Source organism: Chiloscyllium punctatum, chromosome 8, assembly GCF_047496795.1.
Source record: "Chiloscyllium punctatum isolate Juve2018m chromosome 8, sChiPun1.3, whole genome shotgun sequence".
Classification (NCBI taxonomy): Eukaryota; Metazoa; Chordata; class Chondrichthyes; order Orectolobiformes; family Hemiscylliidae; genus Chiloscyllium; species Chiloscyllium punctatum.
Genome location: NC_092746.1, coordinates 52,327,915 through 52,347,231, shown reverse-complemented (window position 1 = coordinate 52,347,231; position 19,317 = coordinate 52,327,915). Strand labels below are relative to the sequence as shown.

Sequence of the window (19,317 nt, the reverse complement as noted above, 5' to 3'; positions counted from 1 at the left end):
AGATTTCTGCATGTATACATTTTAGTAAACTGTTTAATTTGGAATTGTCATTTCATAAATTGTGATATGGAAAGGTTGCAGTAGGTAACCCTAAATATTTGTTAGAAGTATAAGCAAATTATGAGTCACACATCAATGAGATTAACTCCTATTGTGCACAAAAAATGACTTCTGGAAGAACACATTTTGTTAGTGATCAAAGCTGCTTTAAGATAAATGAATAAACTCTCACTGAGTAATGGTCTCAAAGCTACAATAACTGCAAGCAACTTGCTTAAGTATGGACATAGTCCTACATGTAAGACGTGTCAATTACCACGAGTTAATGTTGCTGCTACCAGTTCCACCTCCACAAAAACAATCAAATTAAGTAAATCTCAATGTAATGGTATTAGGAAAGATCTTGTGGGATAACTTCAAAATTAAGAGGATAAAATTTGAAATAAAAACAGAAAACTCAGCAGATTATACCTTGTCTGAAAAGAAAGAATATCTTCTCAGCTGAATTTATGAGATGAATATTATTCTTGCAGAAATTGTGCATTTTGTTTTTAATCCAATTAATTATTCAGTGCAGGATCAAAACTGGTCATAGAATGTCTACATCATAACAATGACCAACTCACAAAGCAGTTCTATAGCTGTAAAGCACTTGGAAACATCCACTGGTTGTATAAATAAAACTTTACGCCATATCTTAAATCACTTACACTAACCTAACAGTACTACAATCATTAACATTTCAGCATGACATGTGAACTTTTTTTATTCTGTAACACATTATGTAACTGCTCACATATGACCACATGTGACCTTATATTACATTTTTCTACTGATATGACGGTAGTTGTCATCCATGCTGAAAGCTGGCAGGAAAAGAAAGCAAATAAAAGTGAAATAGAAAATGAAAACAAATTATCTAACTCAAAAATATGCTTTTACTTTGCTATTCTAAGTATGATCATGGTTGATGTCATTTGAACTAGATAACCAGCTTGCTGCTACTCCCACACCTCCAGAAAGACTTGTAAATATAAAAGTGGAAATTATCCTTTAAAGTTTAATACTACTCATGTATTCACCACACAGTTGAAACGTTGCCTTGTGGCAATCTGTATAAAATGCAGTGCCAAACTGTGCTGACAACTTGAAGCAATAATAAACTGTTTTGTTGGCATTATCCATCAAGATATCGTTTGGAAACTAAACTTCCAGTTTATTAAGAAATGTATGTTTGGTGTTAAGTTAGTTCTGATACTTGGAGCACATCTAGTGACATTTCTTCCACATTTCAAAACGTTGTTAAAGCAAAAAGAGGAAAAGGCACACACTTGTATTGAAATGTATTAGTTCTTCAACTTTTTCACACAAATAATTAAAACATTTGTATTTCTTAAACAGTTTATTTGCAGGTTTATTATTCAAAAAGTGCTGCAAACAGATCATTAGAACATAAATGTAGGTTCCGAAATAAAATGCTTCTTACTGGGATTCATCTGTAGGGAAAGAAAAAGAAGTTCAAGTTCTTTTTTAAAAAAAAAACTTTACAATAAAAGTTACAACAATCTGATCATAAAAACAAATCTCTTGCGTTATACTCACCACAGAACTCTAGTGCAGTTTTTTGTATACAAAATGTGTAGTTTATAGCCTGGTAATGGAGCACATTTTTTAAAAAAACTTTGTTCCTTTAGGCCGTTAGCGGGGGAACATTTAAGTAGACTAGATATTTAAAATCAGGAATAAGGTTTGCATAGTGTAAACATTTCGGTAAAAATGTAATCCCCAGAATGAAGGCATAAAATCTGTTTTTGGAACGAGGGCCGGAACTCACCTCGTGCAGCCTGCGTGCCTGCGTCATCAGACGTCTCCTGATTATGAACACGCTCCTTTACGTAATCCGCGCGTGTGCGTAATAGGAACGTTCCCTTCCGTCTGCCTATTTATAAAGTGGAACAAGGGTTCACCACCTCCCTCCCTCTTTCTCACTCATTCACCTGCCAAGAGCCTCAGGCGCTGCGGTGAAGCTGCCAAACCGCGACGCTTCCTAAATAACACTCCCCACGAACTGGTCAACCCGCCTAGTGTAATAATGGAATTAAAACGCAAACTTTTTTTTCCAACAAAAAACAATTTCACTTCAAAACAAAAGCGGAACATCCCATGAAGCAATATCTAGAACGTAGTAAGTCTCCACAGCATTTTGAAAAAAAATACGTAAGGCGCTAGTGCGTAATAAATTTGTGAAAGCAAAGGCGTTTTGGCAAAATTACAAGAATGTGTCTATTGTTCAAATAATTAAAAAGGGTGGAATCTAAAACTGTTTAACATTTAATAAATTCCCCAGTGTAAGATTTATTCCAACTTCCGTTTTCCAAATGCTTACACAAAAAAGGTGCATAGGTTTTTCCAGCATTGAGACCAAGCTAATTACAATTCGACAGTAGATACATATGTAATAAACAAATAAAAACAACAGGCATAATTACAAAAAATGCCGAGATAAATGAAAATCAAACCGTACAATTGTTTTTTAATCCAAACACTCAAATCTCCAAATATTATATGAGAATTCGGATATCATAATGAATTAACACAATAATTATTTCATTAGTCGCTCCAATCTGCAATTAGGTTACGTAAAAAAAGCATTTCTGAACATTAACAAAACGAGATTGCTATGACTAAAAATACCTATCCACAACTATATTTGGTTTCACTGGATCACAAAATAGTTCCTAAAATAAACGGTACGCCCCAGAAATGAATGAGATCTGTGCTATCTCAATCGATGGATTGGCCCAGGCTTGCTAAATTTAGCTCCCGCTTGCGTCAATGGCGTGCGTCAGCGGGGCGCTCTCACGCGCACAAGTTCCAGACCGCCCCCTCTCCGGCCGCGCCTAGCTTCCCGCGCTCCTATTGGTCCACAATCCCGGGGAGAACAACCGAGAGGTGTGGTCGTGACGAGGGCACGAGGAAAGGGGCGTGGTGTTCCATCGCCAATGGCGCGCGACGATTGGACGCCCAGAAGCAATGACGCGCCGACGCGGGGTTCATAAATGACAATAAAGCTGAGCGGGAGAGCGAAGCGTCTCGTTCTCTTTACGCTGTTAGTTACTTGCGAGCTACGGCACCGTGACTGTGCGCGCGGGTCGCGTGACAGAGGGCCCAGCCCGAGACTGGGAGAAAAGCAGACACAATAAAAGCCAGCTGACGTGCCGTGCCGCCGCGTGACGTAGACGGCTCGGCAGCGTCACAATTGACGTCGCCTGCATTCCAGCCGCTCTATGGAGATACCGGCGATCATCCAATAGGAGAGCAGCTCTCGCCAAACTCCCCACCCCCCTTTCCTTAAACATAAATGACGTTCACAAAGTGAGGAATTGTACTGTTATCTGTCTGCACATAAACAAAGGCACATTGCAATCGGAGGAGAGACCTACAAATACAAGAGGGGCTAAAGAAGACTTTCTCGCACTTTTCCTCTATTGATGAACTCGCGTTAAGTGAAAGGATCCGAATCTGCACTACAGCTAAATCATTTACCGGGAGTGATATTTTAAAGACAAGTTTTTCTGTACAACATCCATGATTTGGACTGGACGTCTATATACAACTCGGACGGCTATTTGATTATATGTAAAAACGGAACCGTCACAGCAATCAAGTACGTATCAATCAGTTACTCAGTGGACATCATGAAAGTTACAATGGGTATGCTATAGAACAAGTGACTACAATTCAATGAGCTATAGTGATGCTTTGTGTTAACGCTGATTGGAACATACTTAAGAACTTGTGCATTGATGCCTGTCCCTTGTATCTTGAGAATTTATGGGTTAATCAGCGGCTTTGGGTTGTGTGACAATCGGAGATCAGTGGGTATTAGGGTATTTCTGGTAGTTGTCATGGTAATGTAATGCTGGGGCTCTGTGCTTGCGATGATGTGATGAATAGATGCAATTTGTCTTGCACTTAGTTGGATGTATAATTAGCTATGTTCAAGTGAAAATGTATAGTTATTTAGTGTTCATTTGACTTCACTCCGATCGCATTCTGATGAGGGTATGGTACTGGGTGTGTTTATAAAGTTGAAATGCAGCACGTTGGAATGGTATTAGTGTTGATTATCAGTCTGCACGTCTATCCCGGATACATCCAGGGATATTCGGAGTTTCAGTTAAGAAATAACCACGTCTAATTGTGCACTCTGTTGACCTAACACGTGTGATCATTTAAGATGCTGGTCCTAGTCTTGGTTTAAAATATATTTTTGCAATTCTTTTATTAATAGTTTCACTTTCAGAAGCGAATCTGTTTAACTTTTACTTTTTGTTGAGTAATAATCGGTAGTAGCAAGTGCAGCACGTTTTTATACGTACATTTGTGTAACTGTGCACCTGGTCGTTTACATTGGAATTTTGAATAGAATCGCTTTATATTCGCATTGATGAAGATAGTAGTGGAAACGGGAATAGGGTCCGCGCGGAAAGGTCAACAGTTCAAGTCCAAAATTGGCAGTGGAATTTATAAACTTCACTTTTCTGAGGCGGTGCCGAGCGAGGGGTGACGACACCGGCGAGTTTGTAAATTTTAGGAAAGTTCTAACCGGGTCACAAGTCGATTTCGAAGAATTATATATACTGAGATTTGTGTGATCAAAACCTCGCCGTAGCAAATTCTTAACACTAGCTATATCTTTCATTATTTCATTTTAACCATTTGTGGCAAAATAATAGTGGAAGTACAAAAAAAAATTGTTTTTTTTAGTGGTAAGGTGTCTGATATGTGGAGTCTCCAATAATTGTCCGGACTGCCCTAACTAGGTGCGACCCTGACTTGAGTAGTTGGTGCCAACAAGTGCTGCTCTCGATACAGATCCAATGCTCCATGTTTGGTATCGCTTTAATATCATTAAAACACTTTTGTGTAATTTTCTTTAACTACCCTGTAGTCATGGGCGATGAATTTTGATTTGTTAGTCGCAAAACGTAGTTAATAGAGTGGTTTCCTTGAATAAATTTAAACTAAATTAAAATTTCCCCACAGTTGATGTTCTGCCTGACTTTGTATGGAAGATGGGGCGGCCTGTAATAAGGCGGATGTTTAAATAGACATCGCCTGTTCTCTAGGTAACCAGCTGATTTTGAGCATTCACCCCTCAGCGGGAATAATGTGCAAAAGAGTTCGCCGGTGACGCTAAGCAACTTGGTAGTTAAATGTAGCTTTGCAAAATATTTGTTTCAATTAAAGCGGGAGGCCATACAATACATCACAATACTTAGACCATTTCTGGAAGTAAAAGGAAAGATATTCGGAAAACAGGTTTTACTTTGGCGTAAGATGTAAAAGTGTAGAAGATGACCACGGAATGGTATAAACAAGAACTCAGCACCTCTGCAGGTTTTAGACTGTGTTCTCCCTCCCCGAGTTTCTGTTCAGTGGAGCCCCCGGGAGTGAAGTGGCTGTGACCGTTTCTTTCCGATGGCAGGGGCAGAAGTTGTCCGAAAACGCCTTCCTTCTGTTTCCTACCTGACTCAGCCCCAGAATAAAGCTCAGAAGTCGCTGTCGGATTATGAAGGTCCGGTTAACCGTGATATTGTAGAACTGCATTTTCCAAGTAAACCACGGAAACAATGTTTTTAAAAATTATAAATTTTCATGGTGGGGGGCGTGGGGGTACCCAAGATTAAAGGCTTTGGCGCCGTTGTTGTCGCCGCGATCTCCAGTTGAGTAATCAAATCATGCCTTAACTGTCACGATAAAGGAGGCAGAGGATCATGGTTTATTTCCAAATCTAAAACTATTTAATATTGATTGTAAGGTAGAACCGACCCGCATTTTCAGCAAAGATCTGTTCTGCAGGCAGTGATTAAATGGAGTTTTCACTATGTCATAATCTTCACATCGTTTAAAGAGGTAATACCATTTCTGGCGAGTTATTGTAACTTTATAAAGTTGTTTTTCCCCTGAGTGGCAGTCAGATTAAATGCATTTGAGAGGGGGCGCTGTAGCTCAACTGTTGGACTCCTCGAATTGGACAAATGATAGCGAAAATGAATTGGTCTGCTTTGAACAACGCTGCAGGCGTTCAGTGAACGTGCATTAGTAGAGCGCCAGGTGATCGCAAAGCATGTGGGCAAGTCCCACTTTCCTTCCTGACATCCCAATGGGAAAAGGTTTAACCACACACTAAGACTGGTGTAAACTGTCAGGCTCCGGGCAGACCAGAAGCCTCCCTGACATCCCAGATACAAATATGGAGGGCAGCACGTACAAGACTGACTCGCATTCGCTAACTTTCCCAAGGCATCGCTGTTTAACTCAGCCCGAGCTGAGGGCCAGTAACCCCGGGGGCCATCACTGCATCTTAGGGCCTGCACTGGACCATCCGCCTGGCGAAGTGAGTTGTTTCCATTCGGTTCAGTTCCTGCGACACATAACCAGGTCTAGTGTCCCAAATCATTGCCATTCCGGGTAAACTTGATACGATGATAGTTTTCATGACAAGTATTTGTTTTGAAGTTATATTTTGGTGCTCATTAACAATTGTGTACAACTGCACACTTTTTTTTGAGACATTACATTATACCATCCTCTGACTTGGGTGTCTGCTTTTCATTTTTTTTTCCAAGAGGAAGCTGCGCAGTTTCAGTCGCTAGTCCCTGGCCCTGAGCTCTCTCTTGTTTTCTTTCTCTCTCTCTCTCTCGATAGATCTTGGTTCGGAAGAGCTTTCCCCGCCGAGCCGGAGCTCCGAGTCACCCCCGCGAACAGCTGACAGCTCCCAGCCCGGAGGCACCACCTCGACAGTGGCCGAGCCTCTGGCAGCAGCCCACCGAGCCAACATTCAGCGTGCTACATATCACCGCCCCTCGGCACACACAGGTACACACTGGCACACACACTGGAGGCGACATGGTTGTATGTAAACAACAGAATACACGCACAAGTGTGTCATACACGTGAAGGTTCGTTACAAAATCAGGCGATTCTCTCTGTACGTTGTGATGGTGGGCTACCATTGTGGTTGATCAGGGGTCGACTGAGCTACTTTCTCGTCCTCTTGTTTCATTATTTTCGTGTTTCTTTTTCATTTTCTCTTCGTTCTACTTCAGTTATCTCCTTGTACTTTGGCTGTCGGGGATGTTTCACCAGGCTTAAAGCTCACTGGGATAGCAACAAAATTTGAGGTTCTTCAGTTTTAATCTAGAAAAGGAATAGATGTGTTGATTATGGGCCTATACATTCTGAAACCAATGGATATACTGGGATACTACAAAAAGAGATCACTGCATAAAGAAACTTGCTTTATCCGGGGGCCTGCATTGACCTGGAAACGTGCAGATGTCCGGGCGTTTATAAATGTATAAAAACCTGCTTAAGTCCAGGTTCAGTACACTGAGGAATCTGCCCACATCCAAGAACGTATTTGCACAGAGGAACCTGTTTAAGGTTCTCTGCATACAGAAAACCGCACAAGCAAAGATTGTACAAATAAGAACTGTATGCACCAGGGTAGATATTAATTAAGGCGAAAGTGAGGACTGTAGATACTGGAGATTAGAGTCGAGAGTGTGGTGCTGCAACATCCCTGGAGCAGGAAAATCGATGTTTCAGGCAAAATCCCTTAATCAGGAAGATGTTAATTAAACCCAGCTGCTTGAACTACTTGTAAGGGTCTATACATGAATTGGCAGACACATGCAGATAAAGTTGCTTAAATGTACGTAACTGAGAAATACCTGGGTTTGTTCCTTGAATCAGTTGCCCAGTCATGTTCTCGGTTTCTCTCGTGCTAACTGGGTGTAACCCAGTTTTTTTTAAAAATCCATTCCTTATTAGTATGAATGGTTGAACACATTTTTGGGGTTTGTTGTTGAGATTTGAAAGTTGATCTCATTAATTAGTATGTATAAAATAATATTTTCTAATATTACACGAATTCCCTCGGAGTTTATCTTTATAACTAACCGTAACTGGCTCCTTTGTCACCTGATTTTGGTTTCGAAAACCAGTCACTGATCTTCGACAGACTGAAAAGCGCATCTCTGCTTGTTCACATCACCTACTGTTGGTAGGAAGTAAAATCCACCAGTTTCTCAGGAGACAATTCGGTGACAGGCTGTAGTCTGCAAAAACAATGAAAGGATCTGCTGCTGTATTAGCTACTCTGCAGGACAATTTGGCATTTAAAAATGATATCACTTCGTGGCCAGTGCTCACCAACCCTCCCAATTCAAACAGAGACACAGCTCCTGACTCCGGACACACGCAAGGATATTAATGAGAAAACCATCATTGTTTCCATCACTAATTATCTTGGCTGGAAACATATGCAATGGTCATCTATCCATTGATCTCCACAGATGCACAATAATATCCATTGCATTGTCTGGAGTACAATTGTCCACATATCTATAAGCACCGCCGCACAGTGATATGGGCTGCTGTGGAATTCCCACCTGCTCTATAGATACTCGGCAACTTTAAAGGCTCTGACGAGCAAAATGAGATGATGCAGGTTCTAAGAAAAGAATGCTGACCATTTTTAGATTACCACTTGGGTAAAGCCCAAAACCCCCAATTTCAATTTACTGTACATATAAATATATGGGCGAATCAGGAAACAAAAAGACGATGTTAGCAATGTGGGCTCTGAGCTCTTGAATTCAGTCCGATATGTAACGTAGTAAGGGTTCCTTCCTCTGTGATGTGAATGCTTGCCGTGCTATGAGATAATAACAAATCAGTGCTGCTGCTGCTGCCTTTTAGTCATTTCAGTCTTTGTGTTTCTTCTTAGACATGCCCTGTGTGCAAACCCAATACAGCTCTTCGCCACAAGGTGCCAGTTTTGCAGCTCAGAACTACGCTTATGCTGGGGATTACAGCTCGGATTTAGTGCATACTGAATCACCTTACATGAAATTTGGCATGGACCTGGGGAGCACCGAAATCACAGCCACCACCTCCCTGCCCAGTTTCAGCACTTTCATGGAGACTGGGTACTCTGGCAGCTATGAGTTCAAACCATCGTGCGTCTATCAAATGCACTCTTCCTCCTCACAGAGACCCTTCATTAAACTGGAAGATTCTCCCCATCACAACTATCAGCCATCGATCCAACATCAAACAGAGGACATCATGCCTTCGACCTCCATTTACTTCAAGCAGTCTCCTCCATCAACCCCCACCACGCCTCAGTTCACAACTCCGCAGACCTCCTTGTGGGATGAGCCTCACACGTTACCTCCAGTGACCCAGACTTGCATGGCCACAGGTCATATCTTAGATGCTCCAATGAAGACCGCCCCGCCCAGGTTTCCGCTATTTGCCTTCAAGCAGTCCCCACCACACTCCCCAGCCTCCAGCAGCCACATGTGTTACGAACCCACCTTGAACATGTCCATAGGAGCAGAAAGTACTTCTGCACAAGCTGTGATGGACACTCGCCAGTATCCCCTGCATTTAGTCAAGGGCTCGGGTTTGGGCTATCACCCAATGCCCCTCAGTCAGAGTGCCCAGAGCTTGCCGTCTCCCCCCAGCCGAGGGTCCTCCTCTGGGGAGGGGATGTGTGCTGTGTGCGGGGACAATGCAGCCTGTCAGCACTATGGCGTGAGGACCTGCGAGGGATGCAAAGGCTTTTTTAAGGTAGGATGCCCCTTCGTTTTATCTGACTTCCCTGCACTGTGCTTCAGGCGAAGGGGAAAATTGTATTTTTTTGGGAGGGGAGGGGTATTGGGGTGTGGGGTTATTCGCAAAGCAAACAACATTATGAAAATCAAAAGCGGCTTGCGTTCCAAAAGAAAGGTTTGCATCTATATAACGCCGCAGTACCATCTGATCTCTCAGCGCTTTACAGTCCATGTGGCAGTTCTGAACTACGCCCATGGTCAAATTTATTAAGCAAACTTCAAAAGGACTTTTTAAACTTTTTTTTAAAATAAAAGAATAGTACTTGCCTCACATCTAACTTGAAAGAGCTGTTTTAGATCCGTGCTAGCGTCCCCAGCTCTGAGTGGGAAGTTAAAGTTCCATCTGCACCAAAGATGTACAATAACTCTCTGAACAGGTTGATTAGAAAAATATCTACCTTGATCAGTAATGAAAGGAAACCGAACTGGTCAGTGATACATAATCTGCGCGTTAAAAACGTGCAACTGAAATGTTTGAAAAAGCGAGATCTTCTTTCAGAAGCAGAGCATTCGCCGGAGAGACTAGGTTTGAACCAAGCCACTTCTCTGGTTTCATTGGCAAGTTATACATTATGGAACTAAAGGCTATTAGTGATCCTTTCAAACTATTAGGCACTAAAGTGCGAGGGGGCGGAACATCATAAATCGCAACAAAGTGGTTGGGGCAGAGCTAAAACTGAGAAAGCTTCGGTATCCCAAGATCTGAAGGAAGATATTGTTATGACAAAAGGTTTGTTTTCAAAACACAATCTAAACGGAATGGAACTAGAAGACATAAGTACTGTACTTACAATTAAGGTTGCTTCTGTGTTTCACTGTAGAAACTTTTTTTGGTCTGCTGTTATGCCGAGCTGAAAAATGTGTTGCTGGAAAAGCGCAGCAGGTCAGGCAGCATCCGAGGAGCAGGAGATTCGACGTTTCGGGAAACGCCGATTCTCTTGCTGTTATGCTGAGCCTGTTTTTCCAAACATGTATATCCCCTGGATAGCATTTTAAAAATGTTGTTATTATTATTAAAAATGTTATTAAATGCAGTCAGAATTTAAGCATAGAAATAGGGTCTGCCTAATATAATGTGAGCTGTTGTCTCCTTCAGACATTCCACCGTACCTGTTAACATTAACAGGCAGTTCTTCCAGATTGGCTGGAGTGGTGTTCTATATTTGGTGCAGGGGGTGACTCCTTTTCTTGGACAATAATGTGAAAATGCGACAGAACGTTTTATTGTTAGGTAGTAATTACCTTAATGAGTCTTTTTTAACTGCATCACTTAAGGGGCGTTTTCTGAAGTCGAGCAATCTGTAATTATGATAATAGTTTTCTTTGTTTTTGTTGTTTTGTAAAGGTGATAATTTACCAAACTTTTTCCGATCTGGTTAGGGATCCCGGCTAAGCGAGCTCAGTGGGGATTCCCTTTCCCGTTACTGAAAAATAAACCATGACCAAAAAACACGTTTGACTTCTGTACAGCGAACCCGTTAGCAATAGTCTAGCTATATTACTTTTTTTTATCAAGATATATAGTATTTAATTAAACTGTAACTCCGAATGTGATTTAAATTGTCCTGATCAGTCTTGATTAGCGAAATCCAAGCTGGCTTTTTTTATTTTTAAACCAATGTCGGTTTAAGAGACGCTCTCCCAAATCATTTTAAATTTCTTTTAATAAGGTCAGTAATCACCGCAGGAATAAGCCAAGTGGAAAATGATCCCCGGAGGTATATTAAGAGGGAGGGATATTATACCCAACGGTATAATGTGATGACCCGGTAATTTCAGAAATAATTTCATCATTTAAAGCTGCCTGTCTCCTGAGAGTTCCCCGGCTCGAATGTGGCTGATTCTCATTGTCAGCAGCTAACACCAGTAAAATTGTTTTTCCTGCAGGCTAACGTGTTAGGAAATTAATTTTATCTAATTATCGGAGTGGCGTTGGCGCATTTCATATTGTAATTAGAGTGAGCTTTGTCAGCTCCTATTTTATTTTCGACATGAAAACATCCTGTAATAATATTTGTACTTCGCAGAGGACCGTGCAGAAGAATGCAAAATACGTCTGTCTGGCGAACAAAAACTGTCCGGTGGACAAGAGGCGGCGCAATCGATGCCAGTACTGCAGGTTCCAGAAGTGTCTTAGCGTAGGCATGGTTAAAGAAGGTGAGAGCTGGGAGCTGTCGTGGTGCCTAAACCCACTGTTCTTCAAGCTCCTCTCCACTTTTCACAAGATGGTCAAGACTCGACCAAGGTTTTAATGTTTGTTGGATAATTGGCGATGATGTTTGCTTGGTTGTGATTGTGACCTGTCACCGCTGAGAGCGGGAGAAAACAATGCATTGTCAATCTAAATGCCTTGACTAACCAGACCTTCTAAATTTGGCGTGTTTTGTGCATTTCCTGTTCGTTCCTTTTTTTTAAAAAAAAATCACCATCTTCAAAAGCGCGCTGTAAATATCTGGCAGGATAGTGGGGTAATAGACTCTTCCGAATGAACCCAACAGGAAACCAAATAACAGAAAAACAAAACAAAGCCACAATATATTCTGATGCTACAATGTTAATTCAGATTTGGCTACAACGTTTTCACAAATTATAAACCTCCACATCTGGAAAGTTTGTTTTTAATTTTACACAAAAATTTAGTGTTACAAACACAACTTTTAGCACACCTTTTAAATTCTGTAAGATCTGTAAATTTATGAAAATTTGTACTGTAGTTCAAAAATGTAAAGATATTCATTTTTATTTTAATTTATCAGCACACTTTCTTTAGAGTCTATGAATTGTGGGGCTTCTTTAAAATGTCTTCTCGCTCTCTCTTCCCCGCCCCCCTCCAGTGGTCCGCACAGATAGTTTAAAAGGGAGAAGAGGTCGTCTGCCCTCCAAACCAAAAAGTCCTCTTCAGGAACCATCCCCTCCCTCGCCTCCAATCAGTTTGATGAATGCTCTTGTGCGGGCACTTGTGGACTCCACTCCCAGCAGCCACAATTACACTCAGGTAAGAGCTCACATAGATATAAACACAGTAAGAGAAGAGGATATCATCTTAACACCTACAGTAGCAATAGCTGTTATTATGAAATGATGATGTCACTGAGCTGACTATGGTATCACTCCTCCTTAAGTAATTGTTTTATGTACTGCTAATAAGTATGAGGGTGACAAAACATTTCATCAAATTTTAAAGTATTTATGGTTTCAGAACATATTCTTGATATGAAACTTCTATAAACTTTCTGAAAATAATCTGATTTTTGCTGTAGATTACTTGGATGTGTTCCACAATATTAACTCAAACAATTAACTGGGGGAATATGGTTTATTTAAAAATGAATGATCAATATTTTGGAGCCTGTTGGCAAACATGATTGTATAGGATTGTATATTCTGCCTTTTAATTTGAAAGTAGCTGGCCCTTAATATACTCGATGGAGAAACAAATCTACACAGATTTCCTATTTTGTTGTGTGGTGCAGTATAAATAAAGAGAAACCCCATTCTAAATTGTGAAAAAATGCTTGTCATAATAAATATTTTCTCTGTGCAACAGAAGCTCCATAATATAACCCTTTAGCAACAGTCTAGATATATTTTTAATCAAGATGTTAGCAATGAAACTCCAATACTAGCTGATGACTGATAAGGACGATACTGAGCCCCACAAGTTTGCAACAATGAGATTTGCTGCAAACACTTCCAGGGGCTGCTATAATTTGTTTTGTTTTTAATGGAAATCAATTATTTTTTCATTTGATGTTTACAAATTTTCTTCAAGCTGTTTATTTTTTGTTTTTAAAAATTATTTTGTTGTCCACTGTTGGATTATTGTGTTTTTGGCAGCCACTTGAAGGGGAAAACCAGTACTGGATGAGCTACTTCAAAGAATGCTGTTAGCACACCTAGAAGAAGTGCCACCCCTCCCTGAAAACGTAGCACTCCAAAACCGAAGCTAAAATAGTCTAGCTGTTTAATATTTTAAGGTGGTAACATGCCTGTGTAGTGAGAAAATTATTCCAGTAATTTCAAATTTAATTTACAAACAACATGCTTGATTTGAGAGCTAAATGTGTAACTTGCCATTAGCACAGCAGCAAATCAGCTTTTAACCATTTTTCTCTGAACATTCTAAATAGGAATGTTCCATGCAGTCATTTTAATTCACTTCTTCCTTAGTTTAATGTCTCCACAACAAACATTTCTGTTGAGATCACAATTACCTTACAATGTTATTTGTATTCATTCTTCATAAGTCTTTCTTTCAAAACCAAAGATGAAGGAAAGGTTTGTGCAATGTTACAATTAATCCTAATTAGAAGAACATTGCTAACAAACTGTTGTCAAAACTCTAGTTATTTGCATTTCTTTAAATATTCATTTCAGAGGAAAAGATTATATAATCATGTTTCAATTAGTTTATGATTTGATACTGCAATGAACAACATGGTTGAACTTCTTCTGATATATCTGCATATTGAACAGATGTCAATAATTTTCCCCTCTGATCAAAGGTTGTCTGCAGAATGAATAAAAGACACTGGAATATTACTAGCCATTGCAAGTTTCCTTTCATAAGTACATTTTGATATGATATCAGTTATGAAGTTTATTACCTGGTAAAATAAAATTTTAATATTTCCTAAAATTGAAATGTAATATATCAAAAATCTCTGGTTATAGGAAAGACCCAAGCAATTTCTTTCATCAAGATGCAAAGCTTTTTGAACATAACTTTTACAGTCAATGATTATTCATTTCAGAAGGTGTCTGGACACCTTTTCCTTTCTCCTGTTTTGTGTTTCAGGACATTTAATTTGTGTAACTGACCTTGACTAATATGTTGCTTTTCTCCCCTGCAGTTCTGCGCTGCTGAACAGCCAACATCTGGCGCTGATGCTGATTATGTCCGTCAATTCTATGGCCTCCTCGCCACATCTGTGGAGGTCACACAGAGCTGGGCCGAAAAAATACCAGGATTCAGTGACCTCCCTAAGGAAGATCAGACTTTACTTATTGAATCTGCTTTCCTCGAACTCTTTGTACTGAGACTTTCCCACAGGTAAATTCTCAACATATTCTGAAAAAAACATTGTGTCAAATTCATCCTTACCCAGAACACAGACCATGTGCTATTTTTAAAGAAATGAACAACTAGAAATTCATACATTTGGGAAGTTTTGTATATTGACATTCGATTTAGTTGACAGTGCTCTATTTCTAGATGTGAGTATGTAAATCTGTATCTTAGGGAATTTGCCACAACAAAACTTGAACGATTTAGTTGCATTCCAAACATGTTTGGAAAGTAACCAATGTTCTTGAGATGACACCAGGTGGCATTGTGCTTGTCATTGAAAACAGGCAATGTGAGATGATGATGAAGTAAGCATGTCACTAAATAATTGACTAAGTAAGCATATTTAGAATGAAACCAAATCATTCGAGATTCAATGCCCCAAATTTCCTAACATATAACCTATGGTGTACAAATAAAACACACCAAATGCTGAATCTGTCAGCATATGTGAAAGTGTAGCCCTTTGTTTGCTATCCTCTAGAATTAGAATCTTAGACCATCTTCTGTTAGCTCACTTTCTCTTTCTCTGTACTGTCTATGGCACCATAGACAGTGTCAGCAGCAAATATATATATAGTGTGTGTGTGTTATCTAGCCAAATTATAGCTGCATTTTAAAACTTGAATGATTCTCTCCAATGTCTCATAAATTCAGATCTCTTCTGGAATGTAAAATACTGCTGATCATATGTTGTAAAAGTTACAGTTGGATTATAATGTCACAGTTCATTACATTTTTCACAATTACTTACAGATCTGCTCCATCAGAGGATAAGTTTGTATTCTGTAATGGGCTTGTCTTGCATCGACTTCAGTGCCTTCGTGGATTTGGTGAATGGCTTGACACGATCAAGGAATTCTCTACAAATTTACAGAGCCTTAATTTTGATGTCTCAGCTTTTGCATGTCTAGCAGCTCTAGTTTTGATCACAGGTAGGAATTATTTATCTTTTTCAATGAAGAATATTGCAAATGTTTACTGTCAGTGGAGTATGATATTCTACAGTATGTCAAAATTTAAGGAGATGATGATGTTGGGTATCTTGAAAAACATTAAGGTAGATAAGTCTCTAGGGCCTGATGGGATCTAGGCAAGGAAGGAGATTGCTGGGGCCTAGACAAAGATATTTGTATCCTCTTTAGCCACAGGTGAAGTTCCGAATAAACAGAATAGCAAATTTTGTTCCATTTTAAGAATTACAACAGGATAACCCAAGAATTTATAGACCAGCGAGCCTCCCATCAATGGTATGGAAATTATTGGAGAAGATTGTTAGATTTATTCACATTTGGAAAAGAGTGGACTTGTTATGGATTGTCAGCCTGACTGTGTGGAGGAGGTCTTGCCTCTCAAATTTGATAGTGCTATTTGATCAAGCATTGAAGATAATTGATGAGGGTATGGCAGTGGATTAGATTCCCTACAGTATGGAAACAGGCCCTTCGGCCCAACAAGTCCACACCGACCCTCCGAAGAGTAACCCACCCAGACATATTTCCCTCTGACTAATGCACCGACCACTATGGGCAATTTAGCATGGCCAATTCACCTGACCTGCACATCTTTGGACTGTGGGAGGAAACCCGGAGGAAACCCCATGCATACAACGGGAGAATGTGCACTCAACACGCTGTTGCCCGAGGCTGGAATCTAACCTGGGACCCTGGTGCTGTGAGGCAGCAGTGCTAACCACTGAGCCAAATGTTGTCTATATGGTCTTTAATAAAATATTTGACAAGGTCCCTTATGGTGGGGGTAGTCCAGAAGATTATCACAAGAGAGCCATGGTGAGTCAGTAAATTGGATACAAAATTGACTTGGTCATATAAGATAGAGTAAAATCGTGGTGGGGTGTCTTATGACTGAAGAACTGTGACCAGTGGTTTTCTGCAAGGATCAGTACTGGGACCTGTTTTTGATATATATATATACATGATTTGGATGAAAATGTAGGTGGTCTGATTAGTAAGTTTGCTGGCAACGTGAAAATTGGAGTTGTGGATAGTGAGAAAGTTTGTCAAAGGATGCATCAGGATATAGATAATTTAGAAAGTTGGATGGAGAAATGGCAGGTGGAGTTTAATTCAGATGAGTATGACGTGATGCATTTGGGAGGTCAAATGCAACAGGAAAATATGCAGTAAATGGCAGGACAGTAGGAGCATTGACGTACAGAGAAATCTTGGGGTGCAAGTCCATAGCTTCCTGAAAGTGGCAATACAAATTGATTAAGGTGATGAGGAAGGTCCGTGGCATGGATGCTTTCATCAGTTGAGATGTTATGTTGTAGTTGTATAAAACTTTAGTTCACTTATGCAGCATTATATGCAGATCTGGTCTCCACACTATAGAAAGGAATGTGGAAGCTTTGGAAAGGGTGCAAAAGAGGTTAGGTAGGATTTTGCCTGTTTTGGAGTATATTAGCTATAAGGAGAGGTTGGACAAACTTGGATTGTTATTGCCAAATGTTCGAATCAACCTGATAGAATTGAGGGGCATGGGTGTGGTACATAGTCATTCTTTTTCCCCAGGGTTGAAAGTTAAATACTAGAGAGGTTTAAGGTGAGAGGTGGAAAAGTTTAAATGAGATTTAAACTTGCAAAGCAAGGTTTTGAGAGGGATTGTAGGTGCCTGGAACATGCTGCCATGAGATGGAAGAAGCAGGTACAATAACATTTCAGAGGCATTTAGACAGATACTTGAACTGGAAGGGAATAAAGGGCTATGGATCATATGCAGGCAGGTGGTGTTAGTTTAGAAAGGTATCATCTGTTGGCATAGAATGGTGAGCTGAAGTCCTGTTCCTGTGCTGAACTGTTCTGTGTTCTATGGATAAGATTTGTGAGGCAGCTTTGGTATTATCTCTCTATGCTGTGGTTTTTATCCTAAATTTTGTAATCTCAGTCACTTTTGCCTTAATGAGACTACACTGGCAGGACTGATTCAGTTTTCATATTGAATACAATTGCAAACTATTTTGCCAGCTTGACGATTGCATTTTGTAGGGATCTGCTTGGGATTCTGTTGAATATGCATTAACAGATTTGTGGTTTTTTTCCTGATATTTTGCTTAAAAACAGCAAATCAATTCAGATGTCCAGCTGTTCAGTCACATGGGTGCAGGTGATGTCCTCGAGTACTTGTTTTGTAAGGTAGTGGCACATGTGGTAATTGATGTATTGTCTCTGTAAAGGTCTGCTTCTTGATCTGCTCATATGTTTCAAAAGTTTGTAAATGGTGAAATCATTTGAAGGAAACTAGATGAGCATGAATAAACATGATTGAATGAGGAATAATCTTGCAACATTTTGGATTAACTCTTGGGTCACATTGATTTTCTTAGAGAAGTTTAGGCTGTATGTTTGGGAGACTGACCTACACCGTAGCCTGAATACTGAGCACCAGTTCTTGAATAGTTAATGGTATCCTTAGTTTATCTGTAGTAGGTAGCCAGAAATAAATTTTACTTTTTAAATTCTTTTTGACCTTTCCCATTTTAACCAGTTCACTTATGAAAAGGTATCTGAACAGATCAAATACCTCTGTCTTGACCAAAGCTGCTTCACACTCTGATAACAGAAAACATTATGGCCATGGGCCCAAGTGGATTAACGCAACTTTTCTATTTAAAGTGAAGACCTTTTCCCAGCACATTGCCCTCATTAGGTCTCTGCCTAGATACTGCCACTTCCCAGCTAAAGCTAAACTTTAGAACCACCAACAAGTTAATGATGTGTCTGTACCTTAAACTGACATTACTCCAACTGAGTCCAAAATACTACTAGATAGTATGTCACATACCAGGCTGTCCTCTTACTTAGCAATCATATTCTCAGGTGACATGAGTAAGGTTCAAATGAATGTATTGCGCATGACCTAAAATCTTAACAGTAAAATTAGAACAGTCCTTACCAAACAAACTATTTACATAGCCACCTAAGAATTCTATTACTGGCTTCACAAGCTAGTTGCAAGCTTAGAGTTAGAGGATATTTTCTAATCTACCTGTTCGGAGATGTTACTACACACCTGTAGAGGTGTGGGTGGGACTTGAACCCAGGCCTCCTGACTTAGAGGCAGGGTCATGACTACAATGCCATGAGCACCCTGAAAAATGTAGAGTTAAATTACGGCTTAAAATTTGAACTTCCTAATTCTTGTTACTAGTTGCCCCCATTGTTAAACATACCATTAGGTTGAATGAATGATTGACATCAGAACATTCCATCTGTGAGTAGGAGTAAGCTATTGGGAAGGCTAATGAAGTGTCAGCCTTTATTACAAAAGGATTTGAGGACAGGAGTAGTGAAGTCTTACTTCAATTGTACAGGAGCTTGTTTAATCATACCTAAAGTATTGTGTGCAGTTTTCATCCCCTTATGTCAGGAAAGATATTATTGCCATACAGGAGTGTAATGAAGGTTCACCAAGCATGATCCTGGAGTGACAGGATTGTTCTCTGAAGGGAGTTTGGGCAAACTAGGCCTGTATTCTTGAGAGTTTCAAAGAATGACTGGTGATTTCAGCAAAACTTTCAAAATACTTAATAGAATA

General features: G+C 39.9%; 1 protein-coding gene and 1 long non-coding RNA gene across 5 annotated transcripts in view; one reads left to right on the top strand and one right to left on the bottom strand.

The window, feature by feature from the left end:
* Positions 1 to 1,383: 1,383 nt before the first annotated feature.
* LOC140480561 (uncharacterized) lies at positions 1,384 to 3,245 on the bottom strand. The gene is made up of 2 exons (XR_011961346.1): positions 1,603 to 3,245; positions 1,384 to 1,496 (listed from the first exon to the last, which is right to left on the bottom strand). It is a non-coding gene; the product is annotated as an uncharacterized lncRNA (long non-coding RNA).
* Positions 2,962 to 19,317, top strand: part of nr4a3 (nuclear receptor subfamily 4, group A, member 3) — a 29,012-nt gene continuing 12,656 nt past the window's right edge. For 2 of the 4 annotated variants that reach the window (XR_011961345.1, XM_072575559.1), the window contains exons 1-7: positions 5,459 to 5,581; positions 6,715 to 6,885; positions 8,801 to 9,648; positions 11,720 to 11,849; positions 12,527 to 12,687; positions 14,546 to 14,745; positions 15,517 to 15,695. Coding sequence is in view for 3 of the 4 variants with exons in the window: in XM_072575559.1 (XP_072431660.1) it covers positions 5,485 to 5,581; positions 6,715 to 6,885; positions 8,801 to 9,648; positions 11,720 to 11,849; positions 12,527 to 12,687; positions 14,546 to 14,745; positions 15,517 to 15,695 (1,786 nt within the window). In the remaining variant the exon portion in view is untranslated. Of the gene's footprint in view, positions 3,668 to 5,458; positions 5,582 to 6,714; positions 6,969 to 8,800; positions 9,649 to 11,719; positions 11,850 to 12,526; positions 12,688 to 14,545; positions 14,746 to 15,516; positions 15,696 to 19,317 lie in introns of those variants that run through there. The other 2 variants (XM_072575560.1, XM_072575561.1) reach the window with 2 other exon arrangements.